Below are 26,868 nucleotides of genomic sequence, written 5' to 3'. Positions count from 1 at the left end.
TGCCTCAACACGTCCGACTATCCACCACCCTCGGATCCTTCAGACGGAACCTGAAAACTCATCTCTTCAAGAAAGCCTACAGCCTGCAATAACCATTCTGCCGCCTCGCCATCGCCAGAGCAGCCGCCTCACCACCACCAGAGCTGCTGCACCTCTGACCTTCTGTCTCTTCCCTATTATCCCATAGAATGTAAGTCCGCAAGGACAGGGTCCTCTCCCCTCTGTACCAGTGTGTCACTGTAAACTTGATTACTGTAAATGATATTTATAACCCTGTATGTAACCCCTTTCTCATGTACAGCACCATGGAATTAATGGTGCCATATAAATAAATAATAATTGTGTGGTGAGGGGCAGGATTGTGTGGTAATGTGCGGGGCGGGATTATGTGTGGTAATGTGGGGGTGGGATTATGTGTGGTGGGGGCGGGATTATGTGGTGGGGGGCGGGATTATGTGTGGTGATGTGGGGGGGCAGAGCTACTGTGCAGGGGGCGGGATTAGCGAGTAATCACGACGCGCTCTATATATATATATATATATATATATATATATATATATATATATCAATTGTTTTTTCATGATGTCAACGCGGCACACTTTGTGCATACTAATGTAATCATGCTTTGATGTTTTTGATTGGCTCACTTTTTCTATATATGATCATATGTTTTGCCATTCTTCTATCCTATGACTAAGGGTGCTACCACCGCGCCAGAAACACGTCAGGTTCTGTTATTATTTCAATCATGGCTTGACATGCCGAATAAAGGGTTTTGATTTTATCTCACGGGTTGGTGTGTCGGAGAAAATCCCTCTTTTTTTTTTTTTTCTTCATCATGTCTGGTTTTAGACTGCTGATCCTTCTGTTATTGATCAGATAAGCTGTCCCTTGTCAGCGTCTCTCTTGTAGAGAACATGCTTGGCTGCGCTGAGGGTTACTCTATATGGAGGAGTCGGTTCAGACCGCTATTGGCTAAGTGATCGGCCATACCAGTCAGCTATGTTACTCCAGTCTAGTCCTTACTCTTTGGATGGTGTGGTCTCTATTTCCAGGGACCTGTGGCTGTAGGATGGCTATAGCCTGCAGTGTGGCATGGTCTATTCCCATGGTTTTTCTGTGCCTGTTTTTTTTGAGAATAAGTTTCATTTTTGTTCTTACGTCTAATACTTTTATCCAGAATTCTTACTTCAATTGTATGTGCTAAAAAGCTTTAATTTTCTGTGTTGGGTATAACCGTTTACTTTTGATTAATTTTTCCTAGTTCAATAGCAATGTGTTCGATTATTTCAATGATTAATACTAATATTTTTTTGCCTTCTACAGGAGCCTCCTAAACGCGCTGACGATATTGCGTCAGTTTGTATATATTGTGGAACTGCTCCTGTCTCTTACATTTTAAAGGTATATAACTACGGTATTCCCAAAGATTGCGAGAAAAACAACAACATAGTAAGTATTTGATCCTCTTACAGTTCTAATTCCAACCACATTATTATTATTATTATTCATTTACATAGCACCATTAATTCCATGGTGCTGTACATTATTAAAGAGAAATGCCTAGTTGTTGTAGGTAGTAGTATCTAATAAATTTCTGGTCTATTGTGAAATAAAGCGAACATTCTGAATCTATAAACTGATTTTTCAGCAGATTTCACAATTTAAATTAGATACATTTCTAAATGGATCTCTTAGACCTGACAAGGCTGGTGTATTTACTATGAAAATCAATTTCAGCCTGTGTATGAATGATATTATAATGGCAGCTGGGTTCGCCAGCTATGATGGCCTGTTTAACTCCTGACAGTGTAAGTTGGTAGCAAGTGAATGGAGCACCAAAGGGTTGATGTAAGAAACGGAGGTCTGTTGAAGACCTCTATGCCTGTCATTGCAGAGCTCCGTTCAAACCATCCTGTGTGCAGGCTTCAAAAACGACTGATTTTTGCTATATGCAGCAATATTGTGGTATTTCTGCATATAGCACAAACTATTAGATGATCACGGGTTCAAGTCCCCTAAAAAGACTAATAAATACTAGTGAAAAGTAAAAAAAAATAAACGTAACCCCTTCACGAAATATGATGTATATTTTTACTAAGAATGAGCACTAAAGAGCTTGGATGCTCGTTACTCGAACCGAGCAATCCCTAATGCTCGTTTGGAGTGACGAGTATAATGGGAATTCCAAGCATTTTGCATGCAGACCTGACTAGGAGTTCTGGGTGACCGTGAAAGTGTTGAAATGGATGGAAACAGTGCTGAATAGAAGACCAATTGAAGCATCTCTGACTCCCAGATCGTTGCTGAGAACAGTGGTTTCAGACTTTTACTCCAGTTTATGGATAGACAATAAAACATTCAAAATCAATGAGAAATTGGACTTTACAGGAAAAAAAATGTTAAGAAATATTCTTTCCTGTATAATGACATGTATATAAAGCAAAATTTAAAAAGGATTTAAAAAAAAAAATAATTTAAGTAAACCAAAATTGAAATTTTTATTAAAACATTAGAAATTTCAGTGTAATTTGTGAAGGAAACAAGAACTGCCAAAAAATATGATGAAGAAGAACTCAGATACACCCCGCATTAGAGATAAAGGAGGGCCTCATACACATTGTTCAAATTTTCATGCAGTGGTACTCCTAGACTTAAAAAGGCTATGCACTAAGTGGAAAAACTGCCAATAATTACAAGCCGGGTCATCCATACACTCTTGAAGGCACCAACTGTAGTTCCTCATTTAAATATTTTGAGCAAAGTGTACTTGTAGAAAGTCTACACTCATAAAGGATCTGAACACAGTGCAAAGCCATGAAAAAATAATGGTAATGCAGTCATCTGTACACCCTTGAAGGCAACAACTTGCAGTCCTCATTAAATTAGTCCAAAGATAAAAAGCTGGAGCGCACTCACCGGTATTCAGGTGTCAAACTTTATTCGGACATAACTTAGTGCCGCAAGGAGGGATGTAGATGCAGATGGACGACAGCCGTTTCGTGCACAAGGCACTTCAACAGGTCCTCTGAATACCGGTGAGTGCACTCCAGTTTTTTATCTTTGGACTGATTTATGACAACGGTTTTTGTGGATGCAGCACCCGGTTAATCATTGAAGGGCGACATTGCGGCCGCACAGTTTAGCAAGGCAGAGGTACTTGAGTCTAACTGATAGCAGCAGTGCGGAGGTGTTTTTCTTTCTGTTTGGAGTCCTCATTAAATTATTTTGCAAGTGTAGTTGATGTACTCCTACACTCATAAAGGCTTTGCACAAAGACAGGAAAAAATTATAAGGAGGGTCATCCATAGACCCTTGAAAGCAACATCTTGCGGGACTCATTCAAATATTGAAGATTAAAAACAATTTATGTGCTGCTGTCATCTGGTGGTGTGGAAAATTTAGAACTAATCTAAGCTTTGTTTATTTTTATCAGAGTGAGCCAGTCAGGCACTTAAGCCTGTCATCAGAAAGTGCTGTCTGTTTTGACCCGCCCCAACACCCCTCCACGCCACTAAAATCCCGCTCAGACAAGACGCTTGCAGCACAACACCTCCAAGGCATAGAGGCATGCCAGGTGTCCAGCTTTGAGACCCAATAGCTGAAGGTCGCAAAAGAATTAGGGAGTATTCTGGTTTTGTCGGCCAGGTATTGACTGACCATCTTTAAAAATGTTTACGTCGTGGTCAAAAATACCCAGTCATCGGCCTGGATGCTGGGAGGGTGTCATGAAATAGGCCCAGGCCTTTGGTAGTGTGCCTCTGCTATATCTGGTGTGTGTCTCCCTTGCCTCTTCTCCTTGGTTGGGCAAGGAGCTTGCCCCTTCCACCACTGTTGTGTGATGGAAATTTTTCAACCTATTTTCCACAATGGCCTTCTGGCGTTTGCACCTTTTTAATAGAACTCTCAGCCTCAGAAAGGAGAGATGCAAGGTTCTCCTTGTAGCATGGGTCTATCAGGGTGAAGAGCCAGTAACGTTTTTATGGCTAATATGAATGTTATGTGAGGGTCACGGACGGCAAAGGCAGCGGTGCATAAAGTCTGCCATATGTGCCAATGTCCCTACAGCCAACACTTCCCTGTCTCCATCATGATGACTACTCTCCATCTCCTCCTCCATCTCTTCCTTATCATTCCCCTCCTCAGCCCATCCACATAGGAGAGACAGTACGAAGCTTTTGTGGGTACTAGCTAGCTCCTGTTCCTCCTCCACCTCTTCATTGTTACCCAGTCCGCCCTGAGCAGATGAGATGAGGCTGGGCTGGGTAGTATCTCCCTTACTCATGTCTTCCTCCATCTCCTCATGGTCCAAATGTGCAAAGCTTCATGTTTGTCAGCAGCAACTGTTTAAGTAAGCACAGGAGCGGAATTGTTAGTCTAATTATGGCATTATCGCTGCTCACCAGCTTTGTGGAGTCCTCAAAGTCTTAGAGAGAACTACAGACATGTCAGACATAAATGCCCACTCTTCTTATGTGCAAATGCTGACCAGGATACCGAGCGGCGTGTTGGAGCTGTTATTCCACAATTGGCCTCTGCTGTTCACAAAGCCTTGCCAGCATGTTCAGTGTGGAGTTCCAGCGTGTGGTCACGTTGCAGACCAGTCGATCTGGCACTTGCATGCTCTGCTGTTGCACTGCCAGAGCTGCGGCAGTTGTAGCTGACTTAGGAAATTGGCGCTGACGCTGCGTACCTTGACCAAGAGCTCTGGCAAATCTTGGCAGGTTTTCAGAAACCTCTGAACTAAATCAAATTGCGCATGAGGGCCAAGCATGGTACGTGTGTGAGCTTGCCAAGCTTCCCAGCCTCCACAAGGTTACGGCCATTATCACACACGACCATGCTTGGTTGGAGGTTCTGCAGCCACAGATCTTTCTGGTTTGTCATTCTTTTCAATAATTCTGCAGTGGTGTGCGGTTTGTTTCTTAGACAAATTGACTTCAGCAGAGCCTGTTGCCACTTCGTTGAGGCAGTGCTGCAGAGATTCTAGCTGATGTGGACAACGTGCTCTGAGATAGCACATCAGAGATGGAGGAGGGGGTGCAGGAACTGGTGTGGGAGTTGGAGGAAACCCTGTTAGAAGTAGGGCCATCAATCCTCGGCATAGGACTCTAACCCGGCCTCTACAATGTTCACTGAGTGTGCCGGAAGGGAAATGTAGCATCCCTGCTGACATGCGTTTGTTCACGTGTCAGTCGTTAAGTGGACAATCCCAGTAACCGCGTTGGTAAGGGCACGGGTGATGTTCCTGGACATGTGCTGGTAGAAGACTGGGACACGCCAAATCAGGTGAAATGGTGGCAGCTGGGGACCGAGTACAGAGGGACTAAATTTGTACACCTGTAGCAGGCCAATTTTGGCTTTTTTGTAAAACCAACAAAATTTCATACAAATAAAGTTCTACAGTATATATGACAGTCAATTTCTGTTCCAAAAATATTTTGGGAGTTGTCAGGCCAAGCTGTTTTTACAAATTTTAAACCATTATAATTTTACATAAAGCATGTTAAACTGTATGGATGACTAATTGAAAAAAGAATTTGAACCCTTTTTGAGTGGTATGTAGCACTGAAATTTAACAAAGCACGTAATACTCTATGGATGACTACTTGAATCCAGAAAAAAATGTAAACGCTTTTTTTAAGTAGTGTTATATGTCACCAAAATGTACCAAAAATCACATAATACTCTATGGATGACAATATAATCAATTTTTTCACCAAAAAAAATAGAATGTGGTCAACTGCTTAAGCTATATATTTTGCAACTGACTGCAAAGTTCTAAGCCCTGCTTAGAGCTGTATTCTGCAACTCTCCCTGCTCCTGCAACTGTCCCTAGGCTAAATGCAGAATGTATCTGATACAAACAGCAAAGTACAAGGTTAGTCCTTAACCCCTTCACCCCCAAGGGTGGTTTCCACGTTAATGACCGGGCCAATTTTTACAATTCTGACCACTGTCCCTTTATGAGGTTATAACTCTGGAACGCTTCAACGGATCTTGGCGATTCTGACATTGTTTTCTCGTGACATATTGTACTTCATGTTAGTCGTAAAATTTCTTCGATATAACTTGCGTTTATTTGTGAAAAAAACGAATATTTGGCGAAAATTTTGAAAATTTCGCAATTTTCCAACTTTGAATTTTTATGCCCTTAAATCACAGACATATGTCACACAAAATACTTAATAAATAACATTTCCCACATGTCTACTTTACATCAGCACAATTTTGGAACCAAAATTTTTTTTTGTGACGGAGTTATAAGGGTTAAAAGTTGACCAGCAATTTCTCATTTTTACAACACCATTTTTTTTTAGGGACCACATCTCATTTGAAGTCATTTTGACGGGTCTATATGATAGAAAATACCCAAGTGTGACACCATTCTAAAAACTGCACCCCTCAAGGTACTCAAAACCACTTTCAAGAAGTTTATTAACCCTTCAGGTGTTTCACAGGAATTTTTGGAATGTTTAAATAAAAATGAACATTTAACTTTTTTTCACACAAAATTTATTTCAGCTCCAATTTGTTTTATTTTACCAAGGGTAACAGGAGAAAATAGACCCCAAAAGTTGTTGTACAATTTGTCCTGAGTACGCTGATACCCCATATGTGGGGGTAAACCACAGTTTGGGCGCATGGCAGAGCTTGGAAGCAAAGGAGCGCCATTTGACTTTTCAATGCAAAATTGACTGGAATTGAGATGGGACGCCATGTTGCATTTGGAGAGCCCCTGATGTGCCTAAACATTGAAACCCCTAACAAGTGACACCATTTTGGAAAGTAGACCCCCTAAGGAACTTATCTAGATGTGTGGTGAGCACTTTGACCCAACAAGTGCTTTACAGAAGTTTATAATGCAGAGCCGTAAAAATAAAAAATCATATTTTTTCACAAAAATGATCTTTTCACCCCCAATTTTTTATTTTCCCAAGGGTGAGAGAAGAATTTGGACCCCAAAAATTGTTGTGCAATTTGTCCTGAGTACGCTGATACCCCATATGTGGGTGTAAACCATTGTTTGGGCGCAGGGCAGAGCTCGGAAGGGAAGGAGCGCCATTTGACTTTTCAATGCAAAATTGACTGGAATTGAGATGGGACGCCATGTTGCATTTCGAGAGCCCTTGATGTGCCTAAACATTGAAACCCCTAACAAGTGACACCATTTTGGAAAGTAGACCCCCTAAGGAACTTATCTAGATGTGTGGTGAGCACTTTGACCCAACAAGTGCTTTACAGAAGTTTATAATGCAGAGCCGTAAAAATAAAAAATCATATTTTTTCACAAAAAATGATCTTTTCACCCCCAATTTTTTATTTTCCCAAGGGTAAGAGAAGAAATTGGACCCCAAAAATTGTTGTGCAATTTGTCCTGAGTACACTGATACCCCATATGTGGGTGTAAACCATTGTTTGGGCGCATGGCAGAGCTCAGAAGGGAAGGAGCGCCATTTGACTTTTCAATGCAAAATTGACTGGAATTGAGATGGGACGCCATGTTGCGTTTGGAGAGCCCCTAATGTGCCTAAACATTGAAACCCCCCACGAATGACACCATTTTGGAAAGTAGACCCCCTAAGGAACTTATCTAGATGTGTGGTGAGCACTTTGACCCAACAAGTGCTTCACAGAAGTTTATAATGCAGAGCCGTAAAAATAAAAAATCATATTTTTTCACAAAAATGATCTTTTCACCCCCATTTTTTTATTTCCCCAAGGGTAAGAGAAGAAATTAGACCACAAAAGTTGTTGTGCAATTTGTCCTGAGTACGACGATACCCCATATGTGGGTGTAAACCATTGTTTGGGCGCATAGCAGAGCTCAGAAGGGAAGAAGCGCTATTTTACTTTTCAATGCAAAATTGACTGGAATTAAGATGGGATGCCATGTTGCGTTTGGAGAGCCCCTGATGTGCCTAAACATTAAACCCCCCCACAAGTGACACCATTTTGGAAAGTAGACCCCCTAAGGAACTTATCTAGATGTGTTTTGAGAGCTTTGAACCCCAAAGTGTTTCACTACAGTTTATAACGCAGAGCCGTGAAAATAAATTTTTTTTTTTTTTTCACAAAAATGATTTTTTAGCCCCCAGTTTTGTATTTTCACAAGGGTATCAGGATAAATTGGACCCCAAAAGTTGTTGTCCAATTTGTCTGGAGTACGCTGATACCCCATTTGTGGGGGGGGACCACTGTTTGGGCGCATGACAGAGCTCGGAAGGGAAGGAGCGCCATTTGGAATGCAGACTTAAATGGATTGGTCTGCAGGCGTCACGTTGCATTTGCAGAGCCCCTGATGTACCCAAACAGTACAAACCCCCCACAAGTGACCCCATATTGGAAACTAGACCCCCCAAGGAACTTATCTAGATGTGTTGTGAGAACTTTGAACCCCCAAGTGTTTCACTACAGTTTATAACGCAGAGCCGTGAAAATAATTTTTTTTTTTTTTTTCACAAAAATGAAATTTAGCCCCTAGTTTTGTATTTTCACAAGGGTATCAGGATAAATTGGACCCTAAAAGTTGTTGTCCAATTTGTCCTGAGTACGCTGATACCCCCTATGTGGGGGGGAACCACTGTTTGGGCGCATGACAGAGCTCGGAAGGGAAGGAGCGCCATTTGGAATGCAGACTTAAATGGATTGGTCTGCAGGCGTCACGTTGCATTTGCAGAGCCCCTGATGTACCCAAACAGTACAAACCCCCCACAAGTGACCCCATATTGGAAACTAGACCCCCCAAGGAACTTATCTAGATGTGTTGTGAGAACTTTGAACCCCCAAGTGTTTTACTACAGTTTATAACGCAGAGCCGTGAAAATAAAAATTATGTTTTTTTCACAAAAATGATTTTTTAGCCCCCAGTTTTGTATTTTCACAAGGGTATCAGGATAAATTGGACCATAAAAGTTGTTGTCCAATTTGTCCTGAGTACGCTGATACCCCCTATGTGGGGGGGAACCACTGTTTGGGCGCATGACAGAGCTCGGAAGGGAAGGAGCGCCATTTGGAATGCAGACTTAAATGGACTGGTCTGCAGGCGTCACGTTGCATTTGCAGAGCCCCTGATGTACCCAAATAGTACAAACCCCCCACAAGTGACCCCATATTGGAAACTAGACCTCCCAAGGAACTTATCTAGATGTGTTGTGAGAACTTTGAACCCCCAAGTGTTTCACTACAGTTTACAACGCAGAGCCGTGAAAATAAAACATATTTTTTTTCCCACAAAAATGATTTTTAGCCCCCCAAATTTTTATTTTCCCAAGGATAACAAGAGAACTTGGACCCCAGAAGTTGTTGTTCAATTTGTCCCTAGTACGCTGATACCCCATATGTTGGGGTAAACCCCTTTTTGGACGCACGGGAGAGCTCGGAAGGGAAGGAGCACCGTTTTACTTTTTCAACGCAGAATTGGCTGGAATTGAGATTGGACGCCATGTCGCGTTTGGAGAGCCCCTGATGTGCCTGAACAGTGGAAACTCCCCAATTCTACCTGAAACCCTACCCCTAACCTCACCCCTAACCGTTTACTGAACATTTTCTGACAGTCATAAGTGCCACGTATATAAGTGCCACGTATTTAAGTGCCACGTATTTCAGTGCCACGTATTTCAGTGCCACGTATTTCAGTGCCACGTATTTAAGTGCCACGTATTTAAGTGCCACGTATTTAAGTGCCACGTATTTAAGTGCCACGTATTTAAGTGCCACGTATTTAAGTGCCACGTATTTCAGTGCCACGTATTTAAGTGCCACGTATTTAAGTGCCACGTATTTAAGTGCCACGTATTTAAGTGCCACGTATTTAAGTGCCACGTATTTAAGTGCCACGTATTTCAGTGCCACGTATTTCAGTGCCACGTATTTCAGTGCCACGATATTTCAGTGCCACGTATTTAAGTGCCACGTATTTAAGTGCCACGATATTTCAGTGCCACGTATTTCAGTGCCACGTATTTCAGGCACTGAAAAATACGTGGCACGTAAATACGTGGCACGTAAATACGTGGCACTGAAATACGTGGCACGTAAATACGTGGCACTGAAATACGTGGCACTGAAATACGTGGCACTGAAATACGTGGCACTGAAATACGTGGCACTGAAATACGTGGCACTTAAATACGTGGCACTTAAATACGTGGCACTTAAATACGTGGCACTTAAATACGTGGCCTCTGAAATATCGTGGCTAGGGTTGAGCGACTTTCATTTTTTTAAGATCGAGTAGGGTTTTGGGAAACCCGATTTTGTCCAGAGTCGAGTCGAGTGCAGTCGGCCGATTATCGCTAAAAGTCGGGGATCGACCGAAACACGAAACCCAATGCAAGTCAATGGGGAAGCATAGTCGGCAGTGAGTGGAGGCCAGGAAAACACCTACAGTGCCCATTTTAATGCCAAAAACATCCATTCTTGTTTCTGAAGCTTGCCAATCTTAATTAACTGTATAATAATAGTTGGGCATAGGGAATTGGGGGAAAGTTGTGGGGGGAGTAGGGCTGGCTCAAGTTTTTCGTGGGCCCAGGAAATGCGGACTACGTCACGGCGGTGTTGCAGGGAAAGGTAAGTATTTAAAAGTTGCAAGTGCTGTGATCCTGAGCAAGCAGGGGGGGCCCACTCGTTCGCATTGCCACTGGCACAGGGCCCCTCAAAGTACGGCGGTGTGTTTGCATGGCGGGGGCGCCTCCCACCAGCAGCGACACTTTTGCGTACTCTGAGGGGCCCTGTGCCAGTGACGTCGCCAACGAGTATGCCCCCCCACCTGATGAAGGAACCTGCACTTTCATCTGCACCTTCCTCTTTGTCCCTGTGTAAGGTGGTATAACATGCGGGAAGGGGAACCTTACTTTCAGCAGGGACAGATTCTGGCTGTGTAGAGTACAAGGGGAATGTAGTGGTCTAGGTCAATGTACCAGCAGACTCATTTAGCAGTGGCTGGGCAATGGGCAGGATGAGGAGGAAACAGATATAGGGCCAAAGAATAAAGTAGGCTACATGCAGTTCAAAATTGGTAACAGGACTAAACAGGCGGCATTGCTTTGTTCAGTGGAGTAGCAAACCCAAGAGCAGCAGACACTGTTTCAAGGGCCTAACCACACTAGTAGGCCAAATGCAGTTTAATATCTGATAGTATAGGGCGAAAGCCAGAATGTGGAAGCTCAGCTTTGTTCAGTTGAGGACAACACCAGGGAGGGGCAGACACCTTTAGTAGGCCGGAAAAGCCTATTGCATTTTTTAAAATGGTAATTTGGAGCAGAAGGTTGAAGCTCAGCTTTATTTAGTTGAGGGCAACACCAGGGAGGGGCAGAAGCCGTTAGTAGGCCCTAACCACCATTTTTTTTTTTTTTAAAACCACTTAATGAGAGCCGGAAGGTTGAAGCTCAGCTTTATTTAGTTGAGGACAACACCAGGGAGGGGCAGAAGCCGTTAGTAGGCCCTAACCACCATTTTTTTTTTAAAACCACATAATGAGAGCCGGAAGGTTGAAGCTCAGCTTTATTTAGTTGAGGACAACACCAGGGAGGGGCAGAAGCCGTTAGTAGGCCCTAACCACCATTTTTTTTTTAAAACCACTTAATGAGAGCCGGAAGGTTGAAGCTCAGCTTTATTTAGTTGAGGACAACACCAGGGAGGGGCAGAAGCCGTTAGTAGGCCCTAACCACCATTTTTTTTTTTTTTAAAACCACATAATGAGAGCCGGAAGGTTGAAGCTCAGCTTTATTTAGTTGAGGACAACACCAGGGAGGGGCAGAAGCCGTTAGTAGGCCCTAACCACCATTTTTTTTTTTAAAACCACATAATGAGAGCCGGAAGGTTGAAGCTCAGCTTTATTTAGTTGAGGACAACACCAGGGAGGGGCAGAAGCCGTTAGTAGGCCCTAACCACCATTTTTTTTTTAAAACCACATAATGAGAGCCGGAAGGTTGAAGCTCAGCTTTATTTAGTTGAGGACAACACCAGGGAGGGGCAGAAGCCGTTAGTAGGCCCTAACCACCATTTTTTTTTTAAAACCACTTAATGAGAGCCGGAAGGTTGAAGCTCAGCTTTATTTAGTTGAGGACAACACCAGGGAGGGGCAGAAGCCGTTAGTAGGCCCTAACCACCATTTTTTTTTTTTTTAAAACCACATAATGAGAGCCGGAAGGTTGAAGCTCAGCTTTATTTAGTTGAGGACAACACCAGGGAGGGGCAGAAGCCGTTAGTAGGCCCTAACCACCATTTTTTTTTTTAAAACCACATAATGAGAGCCGGAAGGTTGAAGCTCAGCTTTATTTAGTTGAGGACAACACCAGGGAGGGGCAGAAGCCGTTAGTAGGCCCTAACCACCATTTTTTTTTTTAAAACCACATAATGAGAGCCGGAAGGTTGAAGCTCAGCTTTATTTAGTTGAGGACAACACCAGGGAGGGGCAGAAGCCGTTAGTAGGCCCTAACCACCATTTTTTTTTTAAAACCACTTAATGAGAGCCGGAAGGTTGAAGCTCAGCTTTATTTAGTTGAGGACAACACCAGGGAGGGGCAGAAGCCGTTAGTAGGCCCTAACCACCATTTTTTTTTTTAAAACCACATAATGAGAGCCGGAAGGTTGAAGCTCAGCTTTATTTAGTTGAGGACAACACCAGGGAGGGGCAGAAGCCGTTAGTAGGCCCTAACCACCATTTTTTTTTTTAAAACCACATAATGAGAGCCGGAAGGTTGAAGCTCAGCTTTATTTAGTTGAGGACAACACCAGGGAGGGGCAGAAGCCGTTAGTAGGCCCTAACCACCATTTTTTTTTTTAAAACCACATAATGAGAGCCGGAAGGTTGAAGCTCAGCTTTATTTAGTTGAGGGCAACACCAGGGAGGGGCAGAAGCCGTTAGTAGGCCCTAACCACCATTTTTTTTTTTAAAACCACATAATGAGAGCCGGAAGGTTGAAGCTCAGCTTTATTTAGTTGAGGGCAACACCAGGGAGGGGCAGAAGCCGTTAGTAGGCCCTAACCAAAGTTGAAGGCCAAATGCAGTTTAATTTCTGATACTATAGGCCGAAAGCCAGAAGGTGGAAGTTCCGATTTAGACAGTGGAGGACAATTTGAATTAGGGACTGCAGACAGACTTAGTAGGCTGTCCCCTGTGGACCATGCATCCACCACATTAACCCATTGCGCCGTAATGGACACGTAATCTTCCGTGGCCATGCCTACAGGTCCATGCGTCTGTTGTCAGGTGCACCTTTGTACTCACAGATTGCCAGAGTGCATGGACAATGCGGTCTTCTACATGCTGGTGGAGGGTTGGGATGGCTTTTCTCGCAAAAGAAGTGTCGACTGGTTAGCTTGTAGCGTGGTACAGCGTAGTCCATCATGGCCTTATTAATAGTAAATAAAATATATAACTAGGCTCTATGAACTTTTAAATAGGTTCCAGGGGTACACGGGCAGCATTGGTGTGGTCAGTGGAGGAGTATTGCAAGTAGGGGCTGCAGACAGGCTATCAAAGGCCTAAAATAACAAACAGTAGGCAGTCATGGCAGTTTTACATCGGTTACATGGATACACAGGCAGGCACTCCAGGCAGCATTGTGCTCAGTGGAGGAGTATTGCAAGTAGGGGCCGCAGACAGGCTATCAAAGGCCTAAAATAACAAACAGTAGGCAGTCATGGCAGTTTTACATCGGTTACATGGATACACAGGCAGGCACTCCAGGCAGCATTGTGGTCAGTGGAGGAGTATTGCAAGTAGGGGCCGCAGACAGGCTATCAAAGGCCTAAAATAACAAACAGTAGGCAGTCATGGCAGTTTTACATCGGTTACATGGATACACAGGCAGCTAGGTGGTGAGTGGAGGAGTATTTAAAGTAAGGACCGCAGACAGGCTATCAAAGGCCTAACATAACAAACAATAGGCTCATGGCAGTTTTACAGCGGTTACATGGATACACGGGCAGGCAGCTTGGTGGTGAGTGGAGGAGTATTTAAAGTATGGACCGCAGACAGGCTTCGAAGGCCTAACACAATAAAATGGGCTGGCTGTAGGCACTTTAAAATTGGTTCCAGGGGTACACGGGCAGCAGTGGTCTGGTCAGTGGAGGCCTAGTGGAAGTATGGACCGCAGACAGGCTTCGAAGGCCTAACACAATAAAATGGGCTGGCTGTAGGCACTTTAAAATTGGTTCCAGGGGTACACGGGCAGCAGTGGTCTGGTCAGTGGAGGCCTAGTGGAAGTATGGACCGCAGACAGGCTTCGAAGGCCTAACACAATAAAATGGGCTGGCTGTAGGCACTTTAAAATTGGTTCCAGGGGTACACGGGCAGCAGTGGTCTGGTCAGTGGAGGACTAGTGGAAGTATGGACCGCAGACAGGCTTCGAAGGCCCAACACAATAAAATGGGCTGGCTGTAGGCACTTTAAAATTGGTTCCAGGGGTACACGGGCAGCAGTGGTCTGGTCAGTGGAGGACTAGTGGAAGGAGGGAGCGCAGAAAGGCTTCAAAGGCCTAAAATAACAAACAATAGGCTCATGGCAGTTTTACAGCGGTTACATGGATACACGGGCAGGCAGCTTGGTGGTGGTGAGTGGAGGAGTATTTAAAGTAGGGACCGCAGACAGGCTATCAAAGGCCTAACATAAAAAAACAATAGGCTCATGGCAGTTTCACAGCGGTTACATGGATACACGGGCAGGCAGCTTGGTGGTGGTGAGTGGAGGAGTATTTAAAGTAGGGACCGCAGACAGGCTATCAAAGGCCTAACATAACAAACAATAGGCTCATGGCAGTTTTACAGCGGTTACATGGATACACGGGCAGGCAGCTTGGTGGTGAGTGGAGGAGTATTTAAAGTATGGACCGCAGACAGGCTTCGAAGGCCTAACACAATAAAATGGGCTGGCTGTAGGCACTTTAAAATTGGTTCCAGGGGTACACGGGCAGCAGTGGTCTGGTCAGTGGAGGCCTAGTGGAAGTATGGACCGCAGACAGGCTTCGAAGGCCTAACACAATAAAATGGGCTGGCTGTAGGCACTTTAAAATTGGTTCCAGGGGTACACGGGCAGCAGTGGTCTGGTCAGTGGAGGCCTAGTGGAAGTATGGACCGCAGACAGGCTTCGAAGGCCTAACACAATAAAATGGGCTGGCTGTAGGCACTTTAAAATTGGTTCCAGGGGTACACGGGCAGCAGTGGTCTGGTCAGTGGAGGACTAGTGGAAGTATGGACCGCAGACAGGCTTCGAAGGCCTAACACAATAAAATGGGCTGGCTGTAGGCACTTTAAAATTGGTTCCAGGGGTACACGGGCAGCAGTGGTCTGGTCAGTGGAGGCCTAGTGGAAGTATGGACCGCAGACAGGCTTCGAAGGCCTAACACAATAAAATGGGCTGGCTGTAGGCACTTTAAAATTGGTTCCAGGGGTACACGGGCAGCAGTGGTCTGGTCAGTGGAGGCCTAGTGGAAGTATGGACCGCAGACAGGCTTCGAAGGCCTAACACAATAAAATGGGCTGGCTGTAGGCACTTTAAAATTGGTTCCAGGGGTACACGGGCAGCAGTGGTCTGGTCAGTGGAGGACTAGTGGAAGTATGGACCGCAGACAGGCTTCGAAGGCCTAACACAATAAAATGGGCTGGCTGTAGGCACTTTAAAATTGGTTCCAGGGGTACACGGGCAGCAGTGGTCTGGTCAGTGGAGGACTAGTGGAAGGAGGGAGCGCAGAAAGGCTTCAAAGGCCTAAAATAACAAACAATAGGCTCATGGCAGTTTTACAGCGGTTACATGGATACACGGGCAGGCAGCTTGGTGGTCAGTGGAGGAGTAGGGACCGCAGACAGGCTATCAAAGGCCTAAAATAACAAACAATAGGCTCATGGCAGTTTTACAGCGGTTACATGGATACACGGGCAGGCAGCTTGGTGCTGAGTGGAGGAGTAGTGCAAGGAGTGTCTGTCCCAGTACTCCCAAAATATAAATAGATGTTAATGTCTCGCAAAACAACCAAAACAAAAAAAAAGATGGCATACTTAGGTACAGGGGTGGGCTCATCTGCTGTGTTTCTGACATAGTAATTTGGCAGTAACTATTTAATGGTGCCAATATAGGACACAGACACAGACTACTTTAAGTTGCATCATAGATGTCTACAAATTTGTATTGTCAGTGCCAGACATTGAATGATGTCAGCGAATAGACTAAAGATTGGTGGAGCTGTGCGACATAATTTTGCACGTAGTAGAGCCCAGTTTGAGCTGGGGTAGGGGGGAACTCTCTTGAGGCCGGCGGGACCGCCCCAGGGCCACTCATGTTACAACGGTGTGTCTGACGTTGGGTGCGCACCACCACCGCCAGAGACACTACATTGTACTATGAGGGACCCAGTAGCAATGCCGTCAACCAAAAGCGAGCACACCCACCTCTTCAGACAAACAGCAGTCTCACGGGTGCTTGCGCCAAGTCGCGATACCACGGCCCCGTGTGGGGAGTTTGGCCATTTAGGGAGGTGTAAACATGTCGTATGCTGTACAATCTGCAGCAGCAAATTAGACATTAGAAAAGTAATTCACAGGCAAGAGCTTTTCATAGGAAAGCTAGGTGTCGGCCGGGCAAGGTGGGGCAAAAGATTTTGAAATCCAGTTGTGGTTCATTTTAATGAATGTTAGATCGTCAACATTTTGGGTAGCCAGACGAGTCCTTTTTTCGGTTAATATTGACCCTGCAGCACTGAATACTCTTTCTGATAGGACACTTGCTGCCGGGCAAGCAAGCTCCTGCAATGCATATTCTGCCAATTCTGGCCAGGTGTCTAATTTGGAGGCCCAGTAATCAAATGGGAATGACGGTTGAGGGAGAACATCGATAAGGGATGAAAAATAGTTAGTAACCATACTGGACAAATGTTGTCTCCTGTCACTTTCAATTGATGCAGCAGTACCTGTCCTGTCTGCGGTCATAGCAAAATCACTCCACAACCTGGTCAGAAAACCCCTCTGTCCAACGCCACTTCTGATGTGTGCACCCCTAACACTCCTAGTCTGCTGCCCCCTGGAGCTCGTGTGAGAACGATCACGTGCGCTGTGTGCTGGGAATGCCTGAAGCAAACGGTCAACAAGAGTTGATTGTTTGGTTGCTAATATTAGTTCCAAGTTCTCATGTGGCATAATATTTTGCAATTTGCCTTTATAGCGTGGATCAAGGAGGCAGGCCAACCAGTAATCGTCATCGTTCATCATTTTCGTAATGCGTGTGTCCCTTTGTAGGATACGTAAGGCATAATCCGCCATGTGGGCCAAAGTTCCACTTGTCAAATCTCCGGTTGTGATTGGTTGAGGGGCAGTTGCAGGCAAATCTACGTCACTTGTGTCCCTCAAAAAACCAGAACCCGGCCGTGACACGCAACCAATTTCCTGTGCCCCCGTGAAAGTTTCCGCATTAAAAATATACTCATCCCCATCATCCTCCTCGTCCTCCACCTCCTCTTCGCCCGCTACCTCGTCCTGTACACTGCCCTGACCAGACAATGGCTGACTGTCATCAAGGCTTCCCTCTTCCTCTGGTGCAGACGCCTGCTCCTTTATGTGCGTCAAACTTTGCATCAGCAGACGCATTAGGGGGATGCTCATGCTTATTACGGCGTTGTCTGCACTAACCAGCCGTGTGCATTCCTCAAAACACTGAAGGACTTGACACATGTCTTGTATCTTCGACCACTGCACACCTGACAACTCCATGTCTGCCATCCTACTGCCTGCCCGTGTATCCTCCCACAAATAAATAACAGCACGCCTCTGTTCGCACAGTCTCTGAAGCATGTGCAGTGTTGAGTTCCACCTTGTTGCAACGTCTATGATTAGGCGATGCTGGGGAAGGTTCAAAGACCGCTGATAGGTCTGCATACGGCTGGCGTGTACAGGCGAACGTCGGATATGTGAGCAAAGTGCACGCACTTTGAGGAGCAGGTCGGAGAACCCAGGATAAGTTTTCAATAAGCACTGCACCACCAGGTTTAAGGTGTGAGCCAGGCAAGGAATGTGTTTCAGTTGGGAAAGGGAGATGGCAGCCATGAAATTCCTTCCGTTATCACTCACTACCTTGCCTGCCTCAAGATCTACTGTGCCCAGCCACGACTGCGTTTCTTGTTGCAAGAACTCGGACAGAACTTCCGCGGTGTGTCTGTTGTCGCCCAAACACTTCATAGCCAATACAGCCTGCTGACGCTTGGCAGTAGCTGGCCCATAATGGGACAACTGGTGTGCAACAGTGTCATCTGCCGATGGAGTGGTTGGCCGACTGCGTTCTGTGGAAGAGCTGTAGCTTCTGCAGGAGGACGAGGAGGAGGAGGAGGGGGTGCGAACGCCTACAGCCAACTGTTTCCTAGACCGTGGGCTAGGCACAACTGTCCCTAAATTGATGTCGCCTGTGGACCCTGCATCCACCACATTCACCCAGTGTGCCGTGATGGACACATAACGTCCCTGGCCATGCCTACTGGTCCATGCATCTGTAGTCAGGTGCACCTTTGTACTCACAGATTGCCTGAGTGCATGGACGATGCGCTGTTTAACATGCTGGTGCAGGGCTGGGATGGCTTTTCTGGAAAAAAAGTGTCGACTGGGTAGCTCGTATCGTGGTTCAGCGTACTCCATCAGGGCTTTGAAAGCTTCGCTTTCAACTAACCGGTAGGGCATCATCTCTAACGAGATTAGTCTAGCTATGTGGGCGTTAAAACCCTGTGTACGCGGATGCGAGGATAAGTACTTCCTTTTTCTAACCAGAGTCTCATGTAGGGTGAGCTGGACTGGAGAGCTGTAGATCGTGGAACTTTCGGGTGTGCCGGTGGACATGGCAGACTGAGAGACGGTTGGAGACGGTATTGTTTCCGCCGGTGCCCTACATGCAATATTTCCTCCTACAAAACTGGTGATTCCCTGACCCTGACTGCTTTTGGCTGGCAAAGAAACCTGCACAGATACTGCCGGTGGTGCGGAAAATGGTGGCCTTACAGTGACGGAAGGGATGTTGCGTTGCTGACTAGCTTCATTGGCCGAGGGTGCTACAACCTTGAGGGACGTTTGGTAGTTAGTCCAGGCTTGAGAATGCATGGTGGTTAAGTGTCTATGCATGCAACTAGTATTTAGACTTTTCAGATTCTGACCTCTGCTTAAGCTAGTTGAACATTTTTGACAGATGACTTTGCGCTGATCAGTTGGATGTTGTTTAAAAAAATGCCAGACTGCACTCTTCCTAGACTCTGATCCCTTTTCAGGGATTGCAGACTGAGCTTTAACCGGATGGCAACGCTGTGCTCCAACAGGTTTTGGCTTTGACACGCGTTTTGGTCCAGATACGGGCCCGGCAGATGGAACCTGTTGCGATGTTGATGCCTGCTGCGGCCCCTCCTCCACCTCCGCTTCTGAACTACTGCCGCCTGCACCCTGTTCCCCCAATGGCTGCCAATCGGGGTCAATAACTGGGTCATCTATTACCTCCTCTTCGAGCTCGTGTGCAACTTCGTCTGTGTCACTGTGTCGGTCGGTGGTATAGCGTTCGTGGCGGGGCAACATAGTCTCATCAGGGTCTGATTGTGGATCTGTACCCTGAGAGGGCAATGTGGTGGTCTGAGTCAAAGGAGCAGCATAGTACTCTGGCTGTGGCTGTGCATCAGTGCACTCCATGTCAGAATATACTTGTAATGGGCATGGCCTGTTAAATGTTTCACTTTCTAAGCCAGGGACGGTATGTGTAAAGAGCTCCATGGAGTGACCCGTTGTGTCGCCTGCTGCATCCTTCTCTCTTGTTGTAGTTTTTGCTGAGGAGGACAAGGAAGCGACTTGTCCCTGACCGTGAACATCCACAAGCGACGCGCTGCTTTTACATTTACCAGTTTCGGAAGAGGAGGCAAAAGAGCTAGAGGCTGAGTCTGCAATGTAAGCCAAAACTTGCTGTTGCTGCTCCGCCTTTAAAAGCGGTTTTCCTACTCCCAGAAAAGAGAGCGTTCGAGGCCTTGTGTAGCCTGACGACGAAACTGGCTCCACAGCTCCAGACTTAGGTGGAATATTTTTATCCCCACGACCACCTGATGCTCCACTACCACTACCATCATTACCAGCTGACAATGAACGCCCACGACGACCTCTTGCACCAGACTTCCTCATTGTTTTAAAATCTTAACCAAAGTAACTTTATTTGTTGCTATCAAACAACTTACACGGTGAGCTATAACTTCAGTATGATTTCAATATCCCTTAACAGGTTGGTGAGACCACAAGGAAAATCAGGCACAATGTTACACACTCTGTTTTCTGTGGCACAAAATCACAGAGATGACACACACGCAGGACTGTCACTCAAGCACTAATGTCAATATTAATCTCCCACCTAATTTATTTTTTTTTTTTTCTCAGGGAGACTTTAGAAACCAAATAATATTAAAAAAAAAAAAAAAAAAGGCTTTCTATGGCCCACAATTAGAGAGAGAGAGGTGGCACAACCAGGAGTCAAGACTGGCGCACAAGCTGAAAGGGCAATATTACTCTCCCACTGTTTTTTATGTTTTTTTTGTTTTTTTCAGGGAGACTTTAGAAACCAAATAATATTAAAAAAACCAAAAAAAAAAAAGGCTTTCTATGGCCCACTGAATGAGAGGGAGAGAGGTGGCACACCCAGGAGTCAAGACTGGCACACAAGCTGAAAGGGCAATATTACTCTCCCACTGTTTTTTTATGTATTTTTTGTTTTTTCAGGGAGACTTTAGAAACCCAATAATATTTAAAAAAAAAAATAAATAGGCTTTCTATGGCCCACTGAATGAGAGGGAGAGAGGTGACACACCCAGGAGTCAAGACTGGCACACAAGCTGAAAGGGCAATATTACTCTCCCACTGTTTTTTTATGTATTTTTTGTTTTTTCAGGGAGACTTTAGAAACCCAATAATATTTAAAAAAAAAAATAAATAGGCTTTCTATGGCCCACTGAATGAGAGGGAGAGAGGTGACACACCCAGGAGTCAAGACTGGCACACAAGCTGAAAGGGCAATATTACTCTCCCACTGTTTTTTTAGGTTTTTTTTTTTTTTTCAGGGAGAATTAGAAACCAAATAATATTAAAAAAAAAAAAAAAATAGGCTTTCTATGGCCCACTGAATGAAAGGGAGAGAGGTGGCACACCCAGGAGTCAAGACTGGCACACAAGCTGAAAGGGCAATATTACTCTCCCACTGTTTTTTTATGTATTTTTTGTTTTTTCAGGGAGACTTTAGAAACCCAATAATATTTAAAAAAAAAAATAAATAGGCTTTCTATGGCCCACTGAATGAGAGGGAGAGAGGTGGCACACCCAGGAGTCAAGACTGGCACACAAGCTGAAAGGGCAATATTACTCTCCCACTGTTTTTTTAGGTTTTTTTTTTTTTTTCAGGGAGAATTAGAAACCAAATAATATTAAAAAAAAAAAAAATAGGCTTTCTATGGCCCACTGAATGAAAGGGAGAGAGGTGGCACACCCAGGAGTCAAGACTGGCACACAAGCTGAAAGGGCAATATTACTCTCCCACTGTTTTTTTATGTATTTTTTGTTTTTTCAGGGAGACTTTAGAAACCCAATAATATTTAAAAAAAAAAATAAATAGGCTTTCTATGGCCCACTGAATGAGAGGGAGAGAGGTGGCACACCCAGGAGTCAAGACTGGCACACAAGCTGAAAGGGCAATATTACTCTCCCACTGTTTTTTTAGGTTTTTTTTTTTTTTCAGGGAGACTTTAGAAACCAAATAATATTAAAAAAAAAAAAAAAAAAAAAAAAATAGGCTTGCTATAGCCCACTGAATGAGAGATAGCACACACAGCAGTGGCACACAAGCCCTGACTGAGGCCAATATTTTTCTCCCACTGATTGATGTAGTGTTTTTGTGTTGAGGTAGAATTTAGAACACAAATCACGGAAAAAATAAATAGGCTTTCTATGGCCCACTGAATGAAAGGGAGAGAGGTGGCACACCCAGGAGTCAAGACTGGCACACAAGCTGAAAGGGCAATATTACTCTCCCACTGTTTTTTTATGTATTTTTTGTTTTTTCAGGGAGACTTTAGAAACCCAATAATATTTTAAAAAAAAAAAAAGGCTTTCTATGGCCCACAATTAGAGAGAGAGAGGTGGCACAACCAGGAGTCAAGACTGGCGCACAAGCTGAAAGGGCAATATTACTCTCCCACTGTTTTTTATGTTTTTTTTGTTTTTTTCAGGGAGACTTTAGAAACCAAATAATATTAAAAAAACCAAAAAAAAAAAAGGCTTTCTATGGCCCACTGAATGAGAGGGAGAGAGGTGGCACACCCAGGAGTCAAGACTGGCACACAAGCTGAAAGGGCAATATTACTCTCCCACTGTTTTTTTATGTATTTTTTGTTTTTTTCAGGGAGACTTTAGAAACCCAATAATATTTAAAAAAAAAAATAAATAGGCTTTCTATGGCCCACTGAATGAGAGGGAGAGAGGTGGCACACCCAGGAGTCAAGACTGGCACACAAGCTGAAAGGGCAATATTACTCTCCCACTGTTTTTTTAGGTTTTTTTTTTTTTTCAGGGAGACTTTTGAAACCAAATAATATTAAAAAAAAAAAAAAAAAAAAAATATAGGCTTGCTATAGCCCACTGAATGAGAGATAGCGCACACACAGCAGTGGCACACAAGCCCTGACTGAGGCCAATATTTTTCTCCCACTGATTGATGTAGTGTTTCTGTGTTGAGGTAGATTTTAGAACACAAATCACGGAAAAAATAAATAGGCTTTCTATGGCCCACTCAGTGAGAGATGGCACACACAGGGATGGCACTGTAGCAGAAATGCCAATCTTAATCTCCCACAAAAAAAAAACAAAAAAAAAAAAAAAACTGTCCTACAATTACTATCTCCCTGCAGTAATGTAAGCCAGGTATGGCAGGCAGCAATAGGAGTGGACTGATGCACAAATTAAATAAAAAGTGTGGACAAACAAAAAAGATAGCTGTGCAGAAAGGAAGGAACAAGAGGATATGTGCTTTGAAAAAAGCAGTTGGTTTCCACAGTGGCGTACACACAGCAATACAGCTATCACGGAGCCTTCTAGGGCAGCCCAATGAGCTACAGCGCTGAGGGGAAAAAAAAAAAAAAATAGCTTCCACTGTTCCTGCACACCGAAGGTGGTGTTGGACAGTGGAAATCGCTGCAGCACAAGCGGTTTGGTGGTTAGTGGACCCTGCCTAACGCTCTCCCTGCTTCTGATGAAGCGGCAGCAACCTGTCCCTAAGCTCAGATCAGCAGCAGTAAGATGGCGGTCGGCGGGAACGCCCCTTTATAGCCCCTGTGACGCCGCAGACAGCAAGCCAATCACTGCAATGCCCTTCTCTAAGATGGTGGGGACCAGGATCTATGTCATCACGCTGCCCACACTCTGCGTTCACCTTCATTGGCTGAGAAATGGCGCTTTTCGCGTCATTGAAACGCGACTTTGGCGCGAAAGTCGCGTACCGCATGGCCGACAAGCACAGGGGTCGGATCGGGTTTCATGAGACGCCGACTTAGCCAAAAGTCGGCGACTTTTGAAAATGATCGACCCGTTTCGCTCAACCCTAATCGTGGCACTTATATACGTATATAAACGTATATTTCAGTGCCACGTATTTCAGTGCCACGTATTTCAGGTTAGGGGTAGGGTTAGGGTTTTTTGTTTTTTTCTTGTTTTCTTGTGTTTTTCTATAAAAACGCATGCGTTTTACCGCGTTTACATGCATTTTTTCACACGTGGTTTTTTAAAAAAACGCATGCAGATAAAAACGCAAGTGTGAAACCAGACTAAAAGACGCTTTTTATAGCAAAAAAGTTTTTGCGTCTCCACATTTTGAGACCTATAATTTTTCCACATTTTGGTCCACAGAGTCATGTGAGGTCTTGTTTTTTGCGGGACGAGTTGACGTTTTTATTGGTAACATTTTCGGACACGTGACCATTTTTTATCACTTTTTATTCCGATTTTTGTGAGGCAGAATAACCAAAAACCAGCTATTCATGAATTTCTTTTGGGAGAGGCGTTTATACCGTTCTGCGCTTGGTAAAATTGATAAAGCAGTTTTATTCGTCGGGTCAGTACGATTACAGCGATACCTCATTTATATCATTTTTTTATGTTTTGACGCTTTTATACGATAAAAACTATTTTATAGAAAAAATAATTATTTTGGCATCGCTTTATTCTGAGGACTATAACTTTTTTATTTTTTTGCTGATGATGCTGTATGGCGGCTCGTTTTTTGCGGGACAAGATGACGTTTTCAGCGGTACCATGGATATTTATATCCGTCTTTTTGATCGCGTGTTATTCCACTTTTTGTTCGGCGGTATGGTAATAAAGCGTTGTTTTTTGCCTCGTTTTTTTTTTTTTTTTCTTACGGCGTTTACTGAAGGGGTTAACTAGTGGGGCAGTTTTATAGGTTGGGTCGGTACGGACGCGGCGATACTAAATATGTGTACTTTTATTGTTTTTGTTTGTTTTTTTTAGATAAAGAAATGTATTTATGGGAATAATATTTTTTTTTTTATTATTATTTATTTAGGAATTTTTTTTTATTTTTTTTACACATGTGGGAATTTTTTTTTTTACTTTTTTACTTTGTCCCAGGGGGGGACATTACAGATCGCTGATCTCACAGTGTGCACAGCACTCTGTGAGATCTCCGATCTCACTTACAGCCGTGCAGGCTGCAGCTTTCATCTGCAGCCTGCTCCGACCCGGAAGTGCTCCCTGCAGGACCCGGATACAGCCCCTCGGCCATTTTGGATCCGGGGCCTGCAGGGAGAAGACGTTCGGTACGAGGTGAGTACATCACCTTGTACCGATCGTCTCAGGGAAGCCCGCAGGGAGCCCCCTCCCTGCGCGATGCTTCCCTGCACCGCCGGCACATCGCGATCATGTTTGATCGCGGTGTGCCGGGGGTTAATGTGCCGGGGGCGGTCCGTGACCGCTCCTGGCACATAGTGCCGGATGTCAGCTGCGATATGCAGCCGACACCCGGCCGCGATCGGCCGCGCTCCCCCCGTGAGCGCGGCCGATCGCGTATGACGTACTATCCCGTCGGCGGTCATGGGGGCCCACCCCACCTCGACGGGATAGTACGTCAGATGTCGGGAAGGGGTTAAAAGGACTAGAGTTATATGAAAAAGTTTGGGCACCCCTATTAATCTTAAGCTTAATGTTTTATAAAAATTGTTTTTTTTTTTTGCAACAGCTATTTCAGTTTCATATATCTAATAACTGTTGGACACAGTAATGTTTCTGCCTTGAAATGAGGTTTATTGTACTAACAGAAAATGTGCAATCTGCATTCAAACAAAATTTGACAGGTGCATAAGTATGGGCACCCTTATCATTTTCTTGTTTTAAATACTCCTACCTACTTTTTACTGACTTACTAAAGCACTTTTTTGGTTTTGTAACCTCATTGAGCTTTGAACTTCATAGCCAGGTGTATGCAATCAAGAGAAAAGCTACTTAAAGTGGCCACTTGCAAGTTGTTCTCCTGTTTGAATCTCCTCTGAAGAGTGGCATCAAGGGCTCCTCAAAACAACTGTCAAATGATCTGAAAACAAAGATTATTCAACATAGTTGTTCAGGGGAAGGATACAAAAAGCTGTCTAAAAATTTAACCTGTCAATTTCCACCCTGAGGAACATAGTAAGGAAATGGAAGAACACAGGTACAGTTCTTGTTAAGGCCAGAAGTGGCAGGCCAAGAAAAACATCAGAAAGGCAGAGAAGAAGAATGGTGAGATCAGTCAAAAAAAATCCTCAGACCACCTCCAGAGAGCTGCAGCATCAACTTGCTGCAGATGGTGTCACCGTGCATCGGTCAACTATACAATGCACTTTGCACAAGGAGAAGCTGTATGGGAGAGTGAAAGAAGCCATTTCTGAAAGCACGCCACAAACAGAGTCGACTGAGGTATGCAAAAGCACATTTGGAGAAGCCAATTTCTTATTGGAAGAAGGACCCGTGGACTGATGAAACTAAGATTGAGTTGTTTGGTCATACAAAAAGGTGTTATGCATGGTGGCAAAAAAATACAGCATTCCAAGAAAAACACTTGCTACCCACAGTAAAATTTGGTGGAGGTTCCATCATGCTTTGGGGCTGTGTGGCCAATGCCGGCACCAGGAAACTTGTTAAAGTTGAGGGACGCATGGATTCCTCTCAGTATCAGCAGATTCTTGACAATAATGTTCATGAATCAGTGACAAAGTTGAAGTTACGCAGGGGATGGATCTTTCAGCAAGACAATGATCCAAAACACCGCTCCAAATCTACTCAGGCATTCATGCAGAGGAACAATTACACTGTTCTGGAATGGCCATCCCAGTCCCCAGACCAGAATATCATTGAACATCTGTGGAATCAACTGAAGAGGGCTGTCCATGCTCGGCGACCATCAAACTTAACTGAACTGGAATTGTTTTGTAAAGAGGAATGGTCAAAATACCTTCATCCAGGATCCAGGAACTCATTAAAAGCTACAGGAAGCGACTAGAGGCTGTTATTTTTGCAAAAGGAGGATCTACTAAATATTAATGTCACTTTTCTGGTGAGGTGCCCATACTTATGCACCTGTCAAATTTTGTTTGAATGCAGATTGCACATTTTCTGTTAGTACAATAAACCTCATTTCAAGGCAGAAACATTACTGTGCCCAACAGTTATTAGATATATGAAACTGAAATAGCTGTTGCAAAAAAAACAATTTTTATAAAACATTAAGCTTAAGATTAATAGGGGTGCCCAAACTTTTTCATATAACTGTATTAGTATGATGGTTCAACTTCAGCACCAGTATCAATACTAGAGGACTCTGATTCATTAAACTGG

The 26,868-nt window shown here is 44.3% G+C and overlaps 1 protein-coding gene across 2 annotated transcripts in view; it reads left to right on the top strand.

Annotated features, from left to right (window-relative positions):
• Window positions 1-26,868, top strand: part of RNF17 (ring finger protein 17) — a 362,040-nt gene that overhangs the window by 287,830 nt on the left and 47,342 nt on the right. For both annotated transcript variants that reach the window (XM_077298329.1, XM_077298328.1), the window contains one exon: window positions 1,327-1,452. In XM_077298329.1, the coding sequence (XP_077154444.1) occupies window positions 1,327-1,452 (126 nt within the window). The remainder of the gene's footprint in view (window positions 1-1,326; window positions 1,453-26,868) is intronic.

The sequence above is a fragment of the Ranitomeya variabilis genome, chromosome 3 (assembly GCF_051348905.1).
Source record: "Ranitomeya variabilis isolate aRanVar5 chromosome 3, aRanVar5.hap1, whole genome shotgun sequence".
In the NCBI taxonomy this organism is placed as follows: Eukaryota; Metazoa; Chordata; class Amphibia; order Anura; family Dendrobatidae; genus Ranitomeya; species Ranitomeya variabilis.
This window is presented reverse-complemented; position numbering and strand designations above follow the sequence as displayed.